General features: G+C 42.4%; 2 protein-coding genes across 5 annotated transcripts in view; both read left to right on the top strand.

Annotated features, from left to right (window-relative positions):
- Positions 1-14,302, top strand: part of LOC111976385 (transmembrane protein 51-like) — a 30,276-nt gene extending 15,974 nt beyond the window's left edge. For 2 of the 4 annotated variants that reach the window (XM_024005185.2, XM_024005183.2), the window contains exons 2-3: positions 1,024-1,452; positions 3,425-6,790. In XM_024005185.2, the coding sequence (XP_023860953.1) occupies positions 1,064-1,452; positions 3,425-3,812 (777 nt within the window). In that variant the 5' untranslated portion in view covers positions 1,024-1,063 and the 3' untranslated portion in view covers positions 3,813-6,790. Of the gene's footprint in view, positions 1-1,023; positions 1,453-3,424; positions 6,791-11,950 lie in introns of those variants that run through there. The other 2 variants (XM_070448102.1, XM_024005182.2) reach the window with 2 other exon arrangements.
- Positions 14,303-15,114: 812 nt separating this feature from the next.
- Positions 15,115-22,591, top strand: part of renbp (renin binding protein) — a 13,479-nt gene continuing 6,002 nt past the window's right edge. Inside the window, exons 1-5 of the mRNA XM_024006306.2 lie at positions 15,115-15,267; positions 15,567-15,672; positions 15,855-15,930; positions 17,317-17,392; positions 21,405-21,583. Of these exons, the coding sequence (XP_023862074.1) occupies positions 15,572-15,672; positions 15,855-15,930; positions 17,317-17,392; positions 21,405-21,583 (432 nt within the window). The 5' untranslated portion in view covers positions 15,115-15,267; positions 15,567-15,571. The remainder of the gene's footprint in view (positions 15,268-15,566; positions 15,673-15,854; positions 15,931-17,316; positions 17,393-21,404; positions 21,584-22,591) is intronic.

Below are 22,591 nucleotides of genomic sequence, written 5' to 3'. Positions count from 1 at the left end.
ACTGGARGCCTRGCSGRGTCCYTCTCCACCACTCTGGATTRGGGGATCTGAACCCGACTCCATCGCCCCWCCCTTCCGAARGGCGTTCGCCCATCTCTTAGGACRGACTGACCCATGTTCAACTGCTGTTCACATGGAACCCTTCTCCYCTTCGGCCTTCAAAGTTCTCGTTTGAATATTTGCTACCAATATGATGAAGCAGCTTCAATTTGATTGGCTGTTGCATGCTATTTTAATTACGTTTGAGTTGCTTCATGTAACAGCYAAGTTGTCACTAACGATGTCAAAGAGATGTCACTAACAACTGCAKCCAAAATTGTTTTGAATGTTGCTTTGTGTAACTTCAGCCTTACAGATTACCCTCTGTGCCCAGCCTGGTTTTATAGATTAGACGTACCATAGTAAATGTAAATCACACACAAATTAGTATATGTTTTGTTTGGTATGGTTATGTAAGACAGAAGGTGTCTTAAGGCAAAAAAAATGAAAGTAGGTGGTTAGTCGGGGTGGATCGTGGGTCGGCGTATAACTGGAACGTCTAGCAACCCAAACGTTGTGTTCAAATCTCATCACAGAGAACTTTAGCATTTTAAGTCATTAGCAACTTTGCAACTACTTACTACTTTTTTACCTACTTTGCAACTACTTAGCATGTTAGGTTAAAGGGTTGAGATTAGCTAACTCCTAAAATGATAATTTTTATCTCACGGATGGTGTGTCCTTGCATCCGTAGCTTTGTCTATGGATTTGACAGTGGTTATATTTCTCCAGCCCCATCCCTTAGGGTAGTGTGTATATCTTCACAGATTTKATTTTCATGTTTTTAATTGGCCTATATTGAAGTTACTGGAACAATGATTCTCTATTTATCCAAATTCTATCACAGTTTGAGTGCAATCAGTTTTCCCAATTATACATGTTATATTGGGATTTGTATTGGAAGGCTATTGTTAACTCCACATATTAACCTCTCTACTGTATCTGTGTTCTATCTGTGCCCTAATCGATTGTCTTTCTCCTCAGTCTTTGACTGAACACCAGGAGGGCCTACATTTTGGGGAAAATGCGCAGTACAGGCACAAGTGGGGTGCCCCCGAACCCCCCTGTAGCCAGAAACCACAACAACAGTCCTGGAAACTCGGGTTCCCAGTATGCCTTGTGTGCCCTGGGGGTGGGACTGGTGGCCCTGGGCATCGTCATGATTGTGTGGAGTGTGGTGCCCTCCGACACGGCCGGGAACAACAGCGGTGGCACCGGAGGAGGCAACCCCAAACCAGACAACAGGGGCAGGGCTTCGTCGGTGGCCTTTGTGCTGGTCGGGGCTGGGGTGGTCATGCTCATGCTGTCCCTGTGCCTGGGGATGAGGAACAAGCAGCGGGAGCAGCGAGTGCTTCAAGAGGCCCAGACTCTGGGGGCAGACAACGTAGCTGCCAGCGAGGAGGACGGAGAGACGTGAGTACTGTAGCTTCTGAATAATAACTGAAATAATTACTGACCCCAGCAGGTTTGTTTGCTCAGGGTTCATTGCAGGGATGGGCAATCCCTTTACTACTTTACTAACCTTTTCCTGCTCCTAGATGTTTAACATCACATGATGTACACCAGATGATGTAATCAGTGTTTCCGGATATTGTCATCGGAAAACACTTACAGTTGAAGTCGGAAGTTTACATACACTGTATGTATTGTAGACCTCCACAAGTCTGGTTCATCCTTGGGAGCAATTTCCAAATGCCTGAAGGTACCATGTTCATCTGTACAAACAATAGTACGCAAGTATAAACACCATGGGACCACACATCCGTCATACCGCTCAGGAAGGAGCCGCGTTCTGTCTCCTAGAGATGAACGTACTTTGGTGCGAAAAGTGCAAATCAATCCCAGAGCAGCAGCAAAGGACCTTGTGAAGATACTGGAGGAAACAAGTACAAAGGTATCWATATCCACAGTAAAARGAGTCCTATATCGACATAACCTGAAAGGCCGCTCAGCATGGAAGAAGCCACTGCTCCAAAACCGCCATAAAATAGCCAGACTACGGTTTTCAACTGCACATGGGGACAAAGATCATACTTTTTGGAGAAATGTCCTCTGGTCTGATGAAACAAAAATAAAATTGTTTGGCCATAATGACCATCGTTATGTTTGGAGGGAAAAGGGGGAGGCTTGCAAGCCGAAGAACACCATCCCAACCGTGAAGCATGGGGTTGGCAGTATCATGTTGTGGGGATGCTTTGCTGCAGGAGGGTCTAATGCACTTCACAAAATAGATGGCATCATGAGGTAGGAAAATTATGTGGATATATTGAAGCAACATCTCAAGACATCAGTCAGGAAGTTAAAGCTTGGTTGCAAATGGGTCTTCCAAATGGACAATGACCCCAAGCATAATTCCAAAGTTGTAGTAAAATGGCTTAAGGACAACAAAGTCAAGGTATTGGAGTGGCAATCACAAAGCCCTGACCTCAATCCTATAGAAACTTTGTGGGCAGAGCTGAAAAAGCGTGTGCGAGCAAGGAGGCCTACAATCCTGACTCCGTTACACCAGCTCTGTCGGGAGGAATGGGCCAAAATTCACCCAACTTATTGTGGGAAGCTTGTGGAAGGCTACCCAAAACGTTTGACCCAAGTTAAACAATTTAAAGGCAATGCTACCAAATACTAATTGAGTGTATGTAAACTTCTGACCCACTGGGAAATAAAAGCTGAAATGAATCATTCCCTCTACTGTTATTCTGACATTTCACATTCTTGAAATAAAGTGGTGATCCTAACTGACCTAAAACAGGGAATTTTTACCTAGATTAAATATCAGGAATTGTGAAAAACGAAGTTTAAATGTACTTGGCTAAGGTGTATGTAAACTTCCGACTTCAACTGTATCTTCTATATTTGTTTATTACAACACATAGAAACCCACCGTTTCACATATGTTGATTTTGGGGTGGTGCTGGAGATGATGAACATGTGGTTGAAAAGTGGTGAAATTTCCCTTTAAAGTGTGTGTGTGTGTGTGTGTGTGTGTGTGTGTGTGTGTGTGTGCAGGCTTTGCACCAGCCAAAGCTCTAACACGTGTACAGCTGATTCAAGTAGTTAGTTGATTTGTTCAATCATGTGAATTACTTTGCTTTGGCTGAAGCGGATGCCTGCACCAACACTGGGCATTTGCTAAAAAGATTGCTTTCCCATGTTTAAGTGCTTTGAGTCTTACTACAGTGCTTTCTTTAGTAACTTTTCATTTAAAGCCCCTTGACGTAAACTCCACATAACACACYTTGATCTGGACAACTGTTGCAAAACCATCAGGACTGTAATTAATCGTACACACAGCATAGCCTACAGTACACAGTAGCAACAATGTAAAAGATAAACAGAATCCATTCTGAAAGCACAGTTATTCATGTCCGTGTATGAATGTCGACAGGGCCGAGGAGCGAACCCAGAGGTACACCGTGCCCAGCTACGAGGAGGCAGTGGGCAGRGGCCAGTACCCCATACGCCAGAGCCACCTGCGCCACAGCTCCTCCCAGCTTCCCTCCTACGATGACTTGGTGGACGGTGTGCAGATAGAGGTCGAAGGGTCAGAGGTCACCCAGATGACAGCCACTTCCGCTAACCCTGCCTCCTCTGCTGCTGCGCCTAACCACCACACTAGGCGAACAGGCCTCAATCTCCTTCCCCTTAAAATTCAGAGGATTAAATCAGAGAAGATCCATATGAAGAACACGGATAACTCTCAGCTGCCGGGAGGGATGAGTATTGAGCCGCTCACTCCACCACCAATGTATGAGGACAAAGTGCCCCAGCTCTGAGACTTGGTGCCATCTAGGTATCAAAGCAGGGTACTGCATCCTCTGAGGCCCGCTATGGGTGGACATCTGCTACAATAGATGTAATCAGATGGCCCCTTGTCTTGCATCTGTGGCTAAATCATCTCGATGGCACTTGTCATGCGTACCTGGCTTTTTTAGACCTGACACTCAAGGGGAGTGAGCAGAGAGCACAGTTCCAAACGTGGGGCACTYGGATTTGATTGGAACTTTGGGTCAACACTGTTGCTGGACAGAGAGCACACTTCTGATTTCAGACTGTGATTACAAGGACATTGAATCTTACAAGGTAATTGAAGCTCGGTTCAAAGGATCAATATGATTGGGAAAAATGCTCGCTCAATGTCTTAGATGCCTTTTGATTACTTTACAATGAGCCCTGTTCCAAGTCTCATTTGTATGCAGCTGACCATATTTTTTTATACTCCTACTGATTTAATTTCAAGTTCCATCTTCATCCTCAGTCAAGTCAGCCATCATGGTGCGCTAAATGTATTATTATTTATGTTCAAGTTTTTGTATTCTGTACAGCTACTTAGACAGCTGCTCCTTGGAATTTTGAAAGAGGTGTTATTTGGCGACTGAATGAATGGCTTTGCACAGACAGTGTTTGTGTGTTGCTGCCTGTGTTGCTTGTCAATACAGGATAATTGAGAAAGAGACTGAGGCTCATTGATAGTTGGAAGCCTTTGCCCTGTAGCCACGGTGAAATAGGTTTGGGCTCTGAAGMCAGTAGGTGTAGTCCAGCTCTTTTCATTTGCTGTTTTGTGCTCAATAGAGGACACAAGGGACTCTTTCTCTGAGCAGCTGGGATAATGGCACCCATTGCTCACTCACTCATCACTCTCGAACTATACAGCAATACCAGCTCCTTGACTGCCAGCACTGTTTTCATTAGGAGTATTCAGAGGATTAAGTTGTTGCGGTGTCCAAGGTACGACCCCATTTTGTTTAGTGGAGCAAGAAGACGTCAGTGCCTTTTATCTCTCTAGTCTATTTGTTTCATGCTTACCAGACTATGGAAGTTAGCAAATCCATGCAGTAATCGGAATTCCAGAATGTTATTTTATCATATGGATGCTATATTCTGATTTGATGTCGTGTTGATGGCCCTGTTCAGCAACTACTCACTACATTTACTGTAGGTGGGAACTCAAACAGTACAAAACAGTATACTTCTTGGTATAAGTAAACAGTTGCTATAAGATTATTATTAGTTTTTTTATGAGGAAACTTTTAATGCTGAATTACTAGTTTCTAAATGTAAAATAGCATGCACCTCATGTACATTTAGTTTTATATAGATTTTCTATAGGCTCTGAATACAGTCTGTTCTTTCAATATTGTTGATACTCTGTAGTTGTCATGCCTATGCAATGTTTTCTGTACCTCTGTGCATGTGGGACCATTTTTTACTATGAGGAATCAGTGGCTTATTACTACCATTTTCTGTACTCTAAGGGACACTACACTCTGAAAGGAACGTTTTTCAGGTGTTTTCAAACCTCAAAAGTGGTCTTATGTTGAAAGAAGTCTACGTCCCACACCATGGGTTTTATAGATCCAAGGATATGGCACAACCTCAAGTGAATGGAAAAGATGAGCACCCAAGATGCTAATGTTTATGAATGGAAATGGTGCTAAACWTTTCCATTCATAAACGGATCAGCACCAAGACGAGCACCATGGAGCTTAATTAATAAACAGATTCGTGAATGAACAATTATGGTTTGTGATCTGGACTTTTCCATTCATTTGGGGACGATATCTGTATCTACACAATCAATGGTGTTGGACATGGATCCATCTTCCCATTAGACTTCTTTTGAGGTATAAAAACACCTGACAACTTTGCATTTGGAGTGTAATGTCCCTTTAAGGATATTCTTATGTGGAACATAAACATGGTCAGACTGTTCATTAGTTCAATGGACTTTTCTCTCAACCAGGTGTGAAATTATCYTAATAAAAGTCACACACAAAGACCATTATTTGTACTGGAAACTACATGATTGACTTATATAACTAATACCCTTTTGTATGTATCGTGAAAGTATGTTTTTGTAAGAGAGGAATTCTGTCTAGTGTTTTTGTTGACTTCAACATGATGCATTCTTGTTYTGGACACTAAAGGAGCTGAGTCTGAAAATTGTGAGAAATAAAAGGTTTGTATTCTGACCACGCAAATAGTTGTGTTGCAAATAGGTCCTGTGACTTGTTACTCATTTTCAGTAAGCACACTAACATGTGTTTCTGGGAAGGCTTAAATCATTCCAATGCCACACTTCCTGTCATTTTATATTGTGGAGATAATGTAGGTGATATCTAGCCTGGTCCCAGATCTGTTTGTGTTGTCTTGCCAACTCCTATGGTAATTAGGAGGTGGTCAGACAGGAAAAACAGATCTGGGACCAGGCTAGGAGATATCTGTACTTTTCCGCTATACTATTCACCTCGCCTTGGTTACTGTAAAGCTGAATGAAGAGGAAACATAMTATGAGTGTGCACTTTTTCTCTAAAGTATTAAATCGTTGTTGTAGTCTCAAGGTCATTTTCTGTGAGAAAATACACATACCTTCAATGCACTTCCTTTTAAAAAGTTCCATAAAACCCTGTGTTAGACATTACTGTATTTAAACACTGTTATGTGAACGACTTTGGTGTCTGAAAGGCTTTAACTCTGATCAGGATTTCTGTTTTGGCTTGAACATGTACYTTTTGACCTTGCTTCCCTCTAGTGGTAGWGTACTGTAACTTTTCCAATACATTTGATAACTAGTGACCATAGTATTTCCTGATCAGGTAGTGTCCTCCTATCCCTATTGGCATCCTTTTACCATTTTGCCACATTCATTTACAAAATGTATTAAGCTCTTGAAATGTAAACCATTACTACTGTGTACATTCAATGTGTAATCAATACAGTCTAATGCCTGTGCACTGGCATGACCCACCACTCAGTAGGCTACCTGTTGTTATATTGCATTTGAGCCTTGTTCAGACATCTGTACAATAAGAATGACCCCACATGTTGTAAATTTGTTACAGATATTGTTAGTTGGTGAGGATTGGCATCTGTAGCTGTAGACCATACTACACTGAACAGAAATATGATACGCAACATGCAGCAATTCCAAAGATTTTACKGAGTTACAGTTCATTTAAGGAAAGCAGTCAATTGAAATAAATTCATTAGGCCCTAATCTATGGATTTCACATGAATGGGAATACAGATATCGCCCTGGCAATCCTCAACATTCCCCTCTCGGGGGTACCCAACTATAAGCTTCGTCAACAGATTCATGCTTTAAAACAAAAACCTTCAACGAGCTACAGCACGCCTAAAGATGCCCCAACAACCCCTCCCCCTATGAAAGGGWTGATGATAACTCATTTACCCCCCTGAATGTCTCRGGACCTTTTCCTAATCCCGATCTCTCAGGGTGGTTAGACTTTTGAATGACTTTAGAATGACTATGATTAAATTCAATACATTTTATTTGAAATATTAAGCAATTTAACATTTGTGGCATTCTTGAAACATTTGACGTGAGCATACGCCTTGATTACACGGTCTTAAAGTACACATATTTMAACACTTTTGATATTTTCTAACAAAACAAGCTACAACGTTATCATTACTTCTTAAATCATCATTATAAAGAGACCTAACATCTTCAAAAGAAACTCCCCGGGCTCTTTGGCARAGGTAGAATACACAGTGTTGACCYRATGTAGTGGAAAGGTTATCMTGCACTTGTTTGATGCTCTTTAATAGATTTGGGGAAATGTGAAAAACCGGGGGGGGGAAGCCGTAGGAATCCAAAAAAGTTGAGATTTTTTTCCCTCCTTCGGCTTCTAATGTCACAGCTAGCCAATGTTCACCAGGCATGTGTTTAGGATGGGTATTGACAATAAACATGGCCGGCCGCTCCGGCCATTTCTCAATAGGTAATTCATCACAAGCCAACACCACAAAATTGTTTTCCAATCAATCGGCTCATGAGCCCTTCCAACTCTTGGGTATTCATGTCTTTGCTCAACGATCCTTAATAATAATCCACTAAGACCTGTCTTCAGGCATTCACTTCCAAGATTGAATCAGAGCATGCATAAACAATCATGCTAACTGTACAGGCTAAAGGTGTACGGAAACGCATTTCCAGCCTGAGGTTACCTTGGGACACCATAGCCAGATTTCCTGAGGTTTCATCATCAGGTGATAAATTAAAAGCATACAATGTGTAACCCTCTGCAAAATCATTTCTGTCAATAGGTAAAGAGAGATCTTTTAGATGCCTCCCTGTAGCCAGGAATAGATTGTAAAATTCTCGCACAGATATGTTGTTATTAAATTGRGGTTGGAAAGCCTTAGCAGGGACCTGACGTCCGTCCTGACAGAGAGCTACATACTCTGCATTGAAATGTCGAAAATMAAATGGGTTTTTATCTAAGCTGCCCGTATTAGAGGCGTGATCAACCAAACCTATAACCACGTATCGGGGTAAAGGGCCTAGAAAAAGGTTTTCTTGACTGCAGATTCTACTYCCCACAGGTATGCTAAAGGTTTTCATGGTAATTCTTTGGAGAGGGTAAAGGGCATTTCCTTTCATCAAAGCCTSTGAGTGACCCAGACGAACTGCCGGAGATACATACACTTTTTTAATAAAAAGCGTTGCACCCAACACTTTTAAACTAAAGTCCCCGTCCTGGGCAGACATCAGGCAAAACTCATCCTTGGCCCTGGTTAATTTTAGTCTTAATAAGAGTAAACGTTCTTGAAAGAAAATGTCAGAGTGTATCGGCCCTAGCAGATGAAACTCTCGAMATTCGGCACAGTAGCGAGCGCGTGCCTCCAGTCCTTTGTTTGCACCGGTGGAAGGGTCTGTCGATTCCATAGAGACTCCGGCAGTATKCTTGCTAAACCACCCGGCGCTGAATTGTGTCTTGAGAGTGTCTTCGGAGTAGTTGAGTAAACACTCCATGATGGCCCTATAAGGGTATGTGGCGCTGCTTTGACTGATTAGGCGTTCACCCAAAGTCACGTCCACTTGGGAGAAGATGGTGGCCACTGGGTAATTAATGAGACTCACTTTGGCATCGCCTGCAATATTTGTGCCATCTCTTTTGGTCACTTTTAGACGCAAATGCACCAAGGTGTTGTTGAGGTCCAGATAGTTGTCACCGTGGCCTGGTAGGAAAAATTCTATAGGAACGTTGTCTGTAATGGCAGAGAGTGGGGCTATCTCCACATAACTGGACCTCTCTATTGAATGTTGGGTTAAGGGGGGCCGTGAAAAGATCGAGCTCTGTCTTTATAGCTTCAGAGGACATGCGGTGTAAAAMAGCCATGTTGCTTGTTCTTTTAGAAAATACTTCAGAGTATTCTTTTTGTAGTTTTTGGTCCAGACCTCCTCACTTTACCACGTCTTTGACTTACTGTGTTTCTTTTAACTGTTAACCTCCGCTTCTTAGGGGCAAGCCGGCGCCTTTTACCCGGGGGTCTCTTTTTTGGTCTTTGAGACAACATCATAAGCCCCGAGCCTTCTTGATGCTRGGCATCTGGTGATGCCCTTCTGGTCATAGCATTGGCTACAACCTCACTTACTATATTTTTTGCCGCTGATTTTAAATGTGGTTTGGCTATGCTGAGGCCTCTCTTCATAAACGGTAAAACCATCCTAAAGAGGTTACGAKATATACCTCCTATCCCCGAACCGTACATGGTCGGGGAACCATAATAGCCGGGTAACCCATTACCCACTTGAGCAACATAGTATGAGACATAGCGGTTAGGGTCGAGATGTTGGTGGTCCATAACCCTTTTAATTTATTTGTATTATGTTTATAACAATATACAGTGGGGCAAAAAAGTATTTAGTCAGCCACCAATTGTGCAAGTTCTCCCACTTAAAAAGATGAGAGAGGCCTGTAATTTTCATCATAGGTACACTTCAACTATGACAGACAAAATGAGAAAAAGAAATCCAGAAAATCACATTGTAGGATTTTTAATGAATTTATTTGCAAATTATGGTGGAAAATAAGTATTTGGTCACCTACAAACAAACAAAAGCACAATTTCTAGCGTCCTCACAGACCTGTAACTTTCTTCTTAAGAGGCCCCCTCTGTCCTCCACTCGTTACCTGTATTAATGCACCTGTTTGAACTTGTTATCAGTATAAAAGACACCTGTCCACAACCTCAAACAGTCACACTCCAAACTCCACTATGGCCAAGACCAAAGAGCTGTCAAAGGACACCAGAAACAAAATTGCTAGACCTGCACCAGGCTGGGAAGACTGAATCTGCAATAGGTAAGCAGCTTGGTTTGAAGAAATCAACTGTGGAGCAATTATAGGAAATGGAAGACATACAAGACCACTGATAATCTCCCTCGATCTGGGGCTCCACACAAGATCTCACCCCGTGGGGTCAAAATGATCACAAGAACGGTGAGCAAAAATCCCAGAACCACACGGGGGGACCTAGTGAATGACCTGCAGAGAGCTGGGACCAAAGTAACAAAGCCTACCATCCAGTAACACACTACGCCGCAGGGACTCAAATCCTGCAGTGCCAGACGTCCCCCTGCTTAAGTCAGTACATGTCCAGGCCCGTCTGAAGTTTGCTAGAGAGCATTTGGATGATCCAGAAGAAGATTGGGAGAATGTCATATGGTCAGATGAAACCAAAATATAAATGTTTTCGGTAAAAACTCAACTCGTRGTGTTTGGAGGACAAAGAATGCTGAGTTGCATCCAAAGAACACCATACCTACTGTGAAGCATGGGGGTGGAAACATCATGCTTTGGGGCTGTTTTTCTGCAAAGGGACCAGGACGACTGATCCGTGTAAAGGAAAGAATGAATGGGGCCATGTATCGTGAGATTGGTGTGTTTTGTCATTACATACTTTTTGTATACCAAAACATGATGATTGTGATTGCTCTGTTGCTATGTTGTGTGAATTGTTAACCAAAATAATTACAATTTGTTGATCTATACAACACAAATGAATGCAGGTTTGACAAATGTATATCTTTGTGTATGCATTGCATAATCCATTGTAATATAGTAGTTAACTGTCCTTGTCTTTGAATTGAGATTAGTGTTGTTGATGTCAGCAGCCAGTTATGATCGGGGTTAGAATATCAACATTTTTTCCCCAATTGTTTTTTAACGATTTATTTAAGATAGTTATGTAAATGTGTATCTAAATCCTCACTCAAACAATTTGATTTCTACCTCAGATATTATCCTCTCCCTTTCGCGCTCTTCTACTTTTCTAATCAGTAAGATGCCAATATTGCCATCATATCTCCGTCATCAGAGTCATCTCACTGCAACTGTTTTCCTTCTCTCCCAACCATCCATTTGGGTACTGCAGTTGCCCACAAGATTGAATGAATAATAGATTTCCACTTTAGGCATACTGTCACGGCCGTCGTAAGAAGTAGACCAAGGTGCAGCGTGGTGAGCGTACATATTCCTTTATTTATATGACGCCGACAAAAACAATAAACAATCCAAAACAACCGTGAAGCTAAAGGGCTATGTGCCACAAACAAAGTTAACCTCCCACAAAGACAGGTGGGAAAAAGGGCTKCCTAAGTATGGTTCTCAATCAGAGACAACGATAGACAGCTGTCCCTGATTGAGAACCCTACCCGGCCAAAACATAGAAATACAAATAATAGAGCTAAAGAACATAGAATWCCCACCCCAAATCACACCCTGACCAACCCAAATAGAGACATAAAAAGGATCTCTAAGGTCAGGGCGTGACAGATACCCTACCTATCTAAACATTTGGAGCACCTGCTCTTTTCATGACACAGACTGACCATGTGAATCCAGGTAAAGCTATGATCCCTTATTGATGTAATTTGTTAAATCCACTTCAATCATTGTAGATGAAGGGGAGGAGATGGATTAAAGAAGTACTTTTAAGCCCTGAAACAATTAAGACATGGATTGTGTATATGTGCCATTCGGAGGGTGAATGGTCAACACAAAAGATTTAAGTGCCTTTGAACGGGGTATGGTAGTAGGTGCCAGATACACTGGTTTGAGTGTGTCAAGAACTGCAACGTTGCTCAGTTTTTCATGCTTCACAGGTTCCTGTGTGTATCAAGAATGGTCCACCATCCAAAGGACATCCAGCCAACTTGACACAACTGTGGGAAGCATTGGAGTCAACATGGGCCAGCATCCCTGTGGAAAGCTTTTGACACCTTGTAGAGTCCATGCCGAATTGAGGCTGTTCTGAGGGCAAAAMGGGGTTCAATATCTACATATTACTAAGTGTACAAAACATTAGGAACAGCTTCCTAATATTTTGTACACTTAGTATATATGTAGACATGCATTTCCCAGATAATGGTGTCAAAGCAGAGTTCAATGACAGAAGCGAGGACCCCTCAGGGCCATAGTCCAACCCTATCAAGGCATCCAGGACTCACCAGGAGCAGCACAAGGAACTGCTGCTAGCCCACAAAAAGTAGGCYCCACAAAGATGAGTATAAGCATAAGCCCTTTACACCGTACACACTAACTCTGATTTGATCAGGACATCAGGATTCCAAAGCAGAGTCTGATCATCTGGAAAGACCCAAACAAGTGTTCCTAGTCCAATTTGGAGCTCAAGCGCCTATCGTTCTAGGAGCATTCTGAAGTTCCATGTTGAGCATCTGGCTGCCATTCCAATGTTTTTTTGTTGTAGTGGATAAATATCATAAATAGTTATCAACCTAATTTTAAGAGTTTGGCAAACTATGCAGAAGTTGAAGGACATTGCCTGAAAACGAATCATGCCTATTAAAACAACTCATTGAAAACTGTGTAAGAGACATCTAATTCCTAGGTTTGAATATGTTATGTGAGGAGGACTCAGTTGTCGTGTTATACATTTGAAGCAACAAAAGTTTAGACAATTTGGTCATGAAAACATGTGTTCCTATTTCTTAGTGTACCTCAAACCTCTCCAATGTCTTTCCATCACCAATAGTGAATCCTCATGTCAAGCATGTCGTGATGTACCAAGCCAAACTACTGTATTTAACAACCCTAAATGAACCCATTACACCCAGAGCCACACTACATGGCCAAAAGTATGTGGACACCACTTAAAATTTGTGGATTTGGCTATTTCAGCCACATATGTTGCTGACAGGTGTATAAAATCGAGCACACCGCCATGCAATCTCCATAGACAAACATTTGCAATACTAGCTACCGAGTTCCAAACTGCCTTTGGAAGCAACGTCAGCACAAGAACTGTTCATCAGAAGCTTCATGAAATGGGTTTCAATGGCCGAACAGCTGCACACAAGCCTAAGATCACCATACGCAATGCCAAGCGTCAACTGGAGTGGTGTAAAGCTCGCCGCCATTGGACTCTTGTGCAGTGGAAACGCGTCCTCTGGAGTGATGAAACAAGCTGCACCATCTGGCAGTCCGACAGACGAATATGGGTTTGGCGGATGCCAGGAGAAAGCTACCTGCCCAAATGCAGTGCCAACTGTAAAGTTTGGTGGAGGAGGAATAATGGTCCCTGGCGGTTTTTCATGGTTCGGGCTAGGTCCCTTAGTTCCAGTGAATTGAAATCTTATCGCTACAGCAATACAATGACATTCTAAATTATTCTGTSCCTCCAACTTTGGGGTAATAGTTTGGGGAAGGCCCTTTCCTGTTTCAGCATGATAATGCCCCGATGCACAAAACGAGGTCCATACAGAAATGGTTTGATGAGATTGGTGTGGAAGAACTTAACTGGCCTGCACAGAGCCCTGACCCCAACCTAATCAAACACCGTTGGGATGAATTGGCACGCCGACTTCGAGCCAGGCCTAATCGCCCAACATCAGTGCACGATCTCACTACCCGACCTTACTAATGCTCTTGTGGCTAAATGGAAGGAAGTCCCCGCAGCAATGTTCCTAATTCTAGTGAAAAGCCTTCCCAGAAGAGTGGAGGCTGTTATAGCAGCAAAGGGGGGACAAACTCCATAGTTGTGTGGACAGGCTCAGAATAGACTGATTCAGAATAGACTGTTGTACTGTATGATGCCTGGGAAAGGCCATGAATCAGCATTGGCTCTCTCCCAACTTTTACAAAATGTCTTCCTTCCACTTCCACAGTCCCACACATTGACAATACTGTGTTTGTGTGCAGAGACTAGTCAGAAACTCATACAACATTGCTGATACGCTTTGAAAGCATAAGGATATCGGGAACTTGGAAATATATATAACCAAGGACAAACATCGACAAATATTCACATTGAACTAGCTGTGGGGGAATGAAATACTATATTGCTGTTCAATGGGTCAGTCAAAAGGGTGTGGATCTATGGTTGCAGTGTTAGGACTCTAATAAAATGGTACTTTAGAATGGAGGCACACATAGTATAAAGAAGGTACAATTGTAGATATTGTCCTTTGAATTTGATTATGCATAAAATTACTTTATATTTTGCTGTGGCGCTCAAATTATCAATTGTGAGTTGAGGCAAGTGTCTCTGTCTCTCTTTCAATCAGATTGGGGGGAAACATGGGATTGTTAGCTTTGTTCCATGTCATACAAATGAAAATAGTTGGTTTGAATAAGTTAAACATAACTTATTTGACATATTTTTATAAACCATGACCAGGGGCTACTGTATATCAAATCAAATTTAATTGGTCACATACACATATTTAGCAGATATTATTGCGGGTGTAGCGAAATGCTTGTATATAATTCATATGTCATGAAGTAACTATATGTTCCTAACACGTCTTATCTACATCTCTAAATAATGCTATATTTTGTGTTTCTATATTTCCATGTATAATATTAGAAACATGTAAGTGTTAACTGTATTTTTCATGCTTATGAACYGTACTGTATTTAAAAGTAGTTGTGCATCCGAGGATGTTTCTAAAGCATTGCACAGTATACAGTATGTTGACATTAAATGTTAACACTGTAGACAATAGAAATACATTACAAGCTAAATAACAAATATGAAATACAAGTTGTTTGTATTAGAAGTTAGAAATCATTGTCATTGAAATGTAGCCTATAACTAAGTTTCGTGATCCTATATGAATTGTGTGTCTTTATTCATAGGTAACAGCGGGTATGCTTAGGTTGAGAGGTTCATTGGTTTAGCCTCCTACTACATTCTACCATTGAATAAAAGGGGTTTGCTTTTATTTTGTAATTCTCCCTGCTCCTCACATGACCGATCTAGGGAAGCACATGACCCCACATGACAAGCAGTCATATGATAAGACTTTAAACGTCCTCCTCTTGAAGTAACCCGTTTTTTTTGTTGTCTGTACATTGTGTTGACCACGGTTGCGTTCGCGTCTAAGACGGCATACGTCTGCATTTATCGAATGAAGCTCCGTTACAAGAGTGAAAATCTAAAACTACGCTTGGGAAAAAGGTAACTAAGCGCAGCGCTTTAAAATAATCTACTTCTCTATAGAGCTGAAGTGTATAGACGAGCCCAACGTAAGGTATCTATTAGAAAGTACATAGTACATTGATATGTCTAACTTGTCACGTGTTCAAAAATAGGAGTCACACCATAGCCATAAACCATCATTATGCTTTCCTGAACGGGTCRTGCAAGAATAGTATTTAGGATATCTGAATAACGGCATTCACATTACACTGTTCAACAAACGTGTAGACCTACCAATTTTCTTCTGGCTTGATGATCGATTGTCTTGTTTTTGGAAGGTGCGATGTCTGTCGAGAAGTTGCAGCTGTATCGAGAGCAGATGCGCACAGAGCTGGACAAAGTGGTGGATTTCTGGCAGAAATACTCTCATGACACACAATATGGGTAAAACCATTTGATCAGATATTCACAAATATTTGTCAATGTTTTGTTATTTGAACATTTTCTTTATAATAATTAATTTTTACAAAAATAAAAAGTGTAGCATTGTCTAGCTGTAGGATAGTATGTATGCCATGTCTGTGAGATGAGATCAATTGACCATGTTAAACAATGTATTTTTCCAGTGGATTTTTCACTTGTATAGGGAAAGATGGAAAAATCTACGATGAGCTGAAATATGTCTGGTTGCAGGGGAGACAGGTAAACTCATCCACAAATGTTCAGTGATTGCCTTACCGCTCAACACCAAACAGCCAGACCAATGCAAAGGGCTGCTAATAACATTGATGTGCATATTCTGCTGACTGTTGCAGTGCACCTTGATTAGATTATTGGGTGGGTTTTCCTATGAATGTACTTTGTAAAAAGCAATAGTCTTTTCTTTTGGCCTTGAGCAAATTTCAGGTCTGCTGAGCGCAAACTTGAACATTGTGCAAATTCAGTGCAACTTCCAGCTTGCGTTTACTGTGAACACTGAGGCTGTACCTACTTTAGGTTACCGTTGTAACAGTGGTCAAGTAGGCTGCTGTGGCTATTTGATCATAATGTAGGCCTACCAGAGTGAAGAAAATGCATCCCATAATATTTGAACATGGAAATAGATGTTCTATCATTCAGCCTACAGTTGCAGACAATGTGTGGCTACAGTTGCAGACAATGTGTGGCTACAGTGTAGGCCTGACATTAACCGGTCTATCCACTTGTCCTTCAGACAAAGAGGTGACTGAAAATGTTGTGGTGTTTGATGCAAGAAACCACTTTTCAAAATAAAATGCATAATTATTCCCATACCATTATTACTGAGAATCAGACAAATTATGCTGCCCTCTGCCTATTGGCTACTTAGGCTTGAATAAGCTGTCTCAAAATAAAACACTGCCCCTTTAAGACAAAAAAAAAGCTCTTTAATTTACTCACTTTTCAAAGTTGGCTAGAAATGCACACGTTTTGTGCTTTTGTAGGAAGCYGTCACTCCCCCATTTCTGACTACAAAGTGTCTATAACTGGGCTAATAACTCACTAACTAGCAAAGGATATGAACAAATGTGCACACGTGGTTACATGTAGCTCTTGCTTTGAACTCAAAACAAGCGCATCAACAATCATCATCAATCGCTCATGCTGTAAACACAATCTAGTTCAAAGTGAATGGCACAGATCCATATATGGCAATGGTCGATTTGCATATAGGCCTACTGCAGCTCTGATTGGTTATGGAGCTCAGGTCTGTGTAGAGTACGGGCCMGAGTCTGGCCTGTCAATGCAATAGAATCCTACTCCAATGCGTTCTGCCTACAACAACATCTCTTGCATAGTTTGTTTTGTTTCAGTATGTTGCATTGAAAGTGGCTAATATTGCATGGATCCGATCACATTTCTAACAGTAAAGGGGAACTTTGATAGTGTTAACTAACAGGGAAAACTCTAGAAAGTGAACTTCAATTAAATCTTGTGCTTCTCTGCGCTGGCTGATATTTCTTCTGCGTGGCAGTAATGGGCTGCACGCCCTCGCACTTGCGCAGCTTAGAGGGAACATTGCTCAAAATATAATTTCACATTTTCACTTGGATCAATGTATCTTTGCAGGTGTGGATGTATTGCCGCCTATACAGGACAATGGAGCGCTTCAACAAGCCTGAGATCCTGGAAGCCGCCAAATCTGGTATGGGGGTTTGGTGGTTGCACAGCATCTTTGTCAGTAATTGGGAGTGAAAATACATACATATTCAGACTGTTAAAGCATTTTAGAGTGGATTTCCAAACACTTATCAGGTTGTTTTGTTGTTGAGTCCTGTCAGCTTTGCAAGGAATTTCCCAAGTAAGCATTTAGCTCCAAGCTTTTTCCAAAGGTGGTAGATGGTGAAATGTTTTCTGTTAGTGATTTAGTCGATCAATGCGAGTCCTTTAAAGAGGTCACCTCACCTGCTGTGCCAGTATTCTGACTCATTTAACAGATGCAAAGTTTTAAAAAATCCAAGATGGTGTAGCAGTGCAGATGTTTGTTGTTCTCCCGTGTACATTTGGTCTTGTCTTTTTTTTGTATACATTTCAATTTATTTTCAATCTCTTTTTCCATTTTTAAATTAAATATATCTTCCCGGCAACCCGCCTCACCCAATGTGATACTGATCTGCTATTTTTAGACCTTATTGCCAGAACCTGCATCAGGAGCTAATTGGCTACTAGCTATTTAGTCATTGTTAGCCACTGCTAGCGGCATTTACCTTTTGCACAGACACCAGCCGCTTTTAGCCTGGATAATACTTCCCAGCCTGTCAGTATCAGACTGTTTTCTCCACTCCTGCCAAAAGCCCTGGACCATTACTCCTGATTATCACAGCTAGCTAGCTGCCACCYAGTGGCCCAGCCCCGAKGCTAGCTTTGAGCCAGGSCCAACTCSCGGCCTGCTCAGTGATCACTCGGCTACACAGCTGATGCCTCCCGGACTCTTCACTAACACGATTAGCATCCACTACTCCACCGGATTCTTGCCGTAAGCTCTGGACCTTTYKATCGGATCATCGCTGCTACCYAGTGGCTATAGTGGRTAACGCCCTTGTCCCGAAGCTAGCACCAGTTAGCCGCGAGCCAGGCGCATCTCCCGGCTAGCAAACAAAATTACTCCAGCTACAATACCACTTTTGCCAACTGGCCTGGACCCTTTGACACGGAGCCCCGCCGTTCCATCGTGACTAGTCTGCCGATGTAATTCCATCCGTTGTGCACTCAACCGGCCTTTGCCAGACGTCGGAGCAGACGCTTCTACTAGCCCCGGCCTGCTAACTTTTTTGAATGCCATGTCTCCCGCTTGCTAGCGTAGTAACGACTACCCAGCGGCTTCCCTGTTTCATCTATTGCTGTTCACTGGACCCTATGATCACTTGGCTACATAGCTGATGCCTGCTGGACTGTTCTTTAATCATGGTACTCCTTTTTGTTTATTTTTGTTCATCAGTCAGGCCCCAGCCTCGAACTCAGGCCCTGTATGTAGTTAACTGACCCTCTCTTCCCATTCATCGCCATTTTACCTGTTGTTGTCTTAGCTGATTAGCTGTTGTCTTACTCGTTGATGTCTTAGCTAGCTCTCCCAATCAACACCTGTGATTGCTTTATGCCTCGCTTTATGTCTCTCTCTCTAATGTCAATATGCCTTCTATACTGTTTAGGATAGTTATCATTGTTTTAGTTTACTGCGGAGCCCCTAGTCCCYCTCAACATGCTTCAGATACCTCTTTTGTCCCACACATGCTATGACCTCACCCAGCATAACTAGTGCGTCCAGAGATGCAACCTCTCTCATCGTCACTCAATGCCTAGGTTTACCTCCACTGTACCCACACCTTACCATACCCCTGTCTGTACATTATGCCCTGAATCTATCCTACCATGCCCAGAAATCTTGCTCCTTTTATTCTCTGTCGCACTAGACGACCAGTTTTGATAGCCTTTAGCCGTACCCTCATCCTACTCCTCCTCTGTTCCTCGGGTGATGTGGAGGTTAACCCAGGTCCTGCGTGTCCCCAGGCACTCTCATTTGTTGACTTCTATAACCGTACAAGCCTTGGTTTCATGCATGTTAATATCAGAAGCCTCCTCCCTAAGTTTGTTTTACTCACTGCTTTAGCACACTCCGCCAACCTCTGATGTCCTTGCCATGTCTGAATCCTGGCTTAGGAAGGCCACCAAAAATTCTGAGATTTCCATACCCTACAATATTTTCCAACAAGATGGAACTGCTAAAGGGGGAGGAGTTGCAATCTACTGCAGAGAACCTGCAAAGTTCTGTCATACTTTTAAATCTGTAAACATGGGCACCCTCATAGATATTATCCTGACCAACTTGCCCTCCAAATACACCTCTGCTGTTTTCAATCAGGATCTCAGCGATCACTGTCTCATTGCCTGCATACACTATGGGTCCGCGGTCAAACAWCCACCCCTCATCACTGTCAAACGCTCCCTAAAACACTTCTGCGAGCAGGCCTTTCTAATCGACCTGGCCCGGGTATCCTGGAAGGATATTGACCTCATCCCGTCAGTAGAGGATGCCTGGTCGTTCTTTATAAGTAATTTCTTCACCATCTTAAATAAGCATGCCTCTTTCAAAAAATGTAGAACTAAGAACAGATATAGCCCTTGGTTCACTCCAGACCTGACTGCCCTCGACCAGCACAAAAACATCCTGTGGCGGTCTGCACTAGCATCGAATAGTCCCCGCGATATGCATCTTTTCAGGGAAGTCAGGAACCAATACACGCAGTCAGTCAGGAAAGCAAAGGCTAGGTTTTCAAACAGAAATCTTTCTACCGATCCTCGACTTCAATGTCATTTACAAAATAGCCTCCAACACTCTACTCAGCAAACTGGATGCATCCGTTTTGTCACCAAAGCCCATTTACCACCCACCACTGCGACCTGTATGCTCTCGTCGGCTGGCCCTCGCTACATATTCGTCGCCAGACCCACTGGCTCCAGGTCATCTATAAGTCTTTGCTAGGTAAAGCTCCGCCTTGTCTCAGCTCACTGGTCACGATAACAACACCCACCCGTAGCACACGATCCAGCAGGTATATCTCACTGGTCATCCCCAAAGCCAACACCGCTTTCCTTCCAGTTCTCTGCTTCCCATTACTGGAACGAATAGCAAAATCGCTGAAGTAGGAGACCTATCTCCCTCACTAACTTTAAACATCAGCTATCTGAGCAGCTAACTGATTGCTGCAGCTGTACACAGCCCATCTGTAATAGCCCATCCAATCTACCTACCTCATCCACATATTGTTTTTTATTACTTTTTTGCTGTTTTTCACCCCAGTATTTCTACTTGCACATCATCTACTAATTTATCACTCCAGTGTTAATCTACTAAATTGTAATTACTTTGCTACTATGGCCTATTTATTGCCTTACCTCCTCACGCCATTTGCACACACTGCATATAGACTTTTATTCTATTATGTTTTTGACTGTACGTTTGTTTATTCCATGTGTAACTCTGTGTTGTTGTGTCGCACTGCTTTGCTTTATCTTGGCCAGGTCGCAGTTGTAAATGAGAACTTGTTCTCAACTGGCCTACCTGGTTAAAAAAAAAAAAAAATTAGTCAGTCTTTGACAACCTGAGCGAAGACGGTACTTAACCTGAGCCTGACAGTACTTAAGCAACAGAGAAAAATAGCTGTTTTGAACCACTTAGTATGGTGTAGGCTACATACAGGATATGAGCAAATACAAAATACAGGTGTCATGAAGACTAAAAGCAGAAAGAACGCACCCAATGTTATCAACAGCATGAAGATACACACATTTCCAGTAGAAGACACAAAGATGTAATGAAACAGAAAAAACACTCCAATGTTAGTTTCAGGCTTTTCCGGATCTAGAACACAACCTTCTCCTATGAACACTAGTCTGGACATGCAACAACTTATTTTCCTATTAAAAACCAAACTCGTACTGCTTTTTATATTTTTTTGGTAAACATTGAGTGATCCTCTTCGTTTTTCCGGTTTCTATTCAATGTGTCATCGGAACTTAAAATGTATACCATATTTTTAATTGGCTGCAGAAAAACAAACAGGAGTGAGGTAATTGTTTGTGGTCTCTATAGGGATATTGGTACACAATTCTAGTTGTGACAAGCAAACTTTGTTAATGTTTTTTTTTCTGTTTCTTAGGAGGTGCATTCTTGCGACGCTTCGCTCGCATTCCCAGTAGTGGCAGCCCATGGAAGTGTGCCTTTTGTTTGACCAGGGACGGTAAAGCCCTGAAAGTGCAGAGGACCATCTTCAGCGAGTGTTTCTATGTCATGGCCATGGATGAGCTGGCTAGGGTCACAGGAGACAAAGACATGCAGGTAAAACAGCCCGGGGCACTAAACACTTCCACAATAAAGTTCTCTGTTAAAGTGGCAATTGTGATCGATACAGCCATGTTTAATTCATTATTAATAATTAGTTTAACTGTTGAGCCCATGAGAACCCAAAATATAAGCTTTTTTACATGGTTAAAACTATAATTTTGAAATCATGGAATGAACCTTCCATCCATAGTGCTGTCTCTGAATTATAGACAGAACATTTCTCCAGCCCCATCGTTTCGCTGTTTACCAACAGTGGCGGGGTCACCACTTTGTTATTGTTTGAAATGCAGATTACCCCTTTAACCTAAAGTGAACAAATGCTTTACTTTCTGTGGGAACCTTCCGTTTTGGCGAAAAGGGCCATGCATCAAAGACCCAATCAAATTGAGCGCGAATGGGGGCAATATCTGCTAGCCAATCAGAACACAGACCCCTTAGTGGGTTTTGCCTGTATTATGGCCTATTTTATTTCTCATATGCTCTCGTTGTTACTAGGCGGAAGCAGCACAAATGATGGACCAGCTGGCCACTGGGTCAGGGTGGACCCATCAGGCCTGGGCAAGCCCCAGCTTTCTGGAGACACCCCGGTCTGCAGCATGGCTGTCCCCATGATGCTGCTGTGTCTGGTGCAGCAGCTCACAGAGGCCCGCAGCGGGGAGGAGGTAGACAAGTACAGGGAGGTTGGAGGCTGGTGCGTAAAGCAGATCCTTCAACACCTTCAGGTAAAGAACTGTAGGGTTATAAATATGAAACAACCAGACCTAGGTTCAGATATTTATATATATTGTGTCTGATTGAGCCCGTTTGGAGGGTCAGATGGGAGGCGTTTGCACGTTTGGGCATTTCCATTGGTTCCATTGAATTGTCTATGACTGTGTCTTTGTACAGAGAGGTGGTACGGCCATTTTGGGAAAGTGTCTCATCAGAAGGAAAGGAACTTCCTGTTGGAGGCTTGATCTGCAAAACACAAAAAAAAACCCAAAACCCAGAACAAAAAAAAAA

Source organism: Salvelinus sp. IW2-2015, linkage group LG17, assembly GCF_002910315.2.
Source record: "Salvelinus sp. IW2-2015 linkage group LG17, ASM291031v2, whole genome shotgun sequence".
Classification (NCBI taxonomy): domain Eukaryota; kingdom Metazoa; phylum Chordata; class Actinopteri; order Salmoniformes; family Salmonidae; genus Salvelinus; species Salvelinus sp. IW2-2015.
The sequence above is the reverse complement of the archived record's forward strand: the minus strand, read 5'-3'. Positions and strand labels throughout refer to the sequence as shown.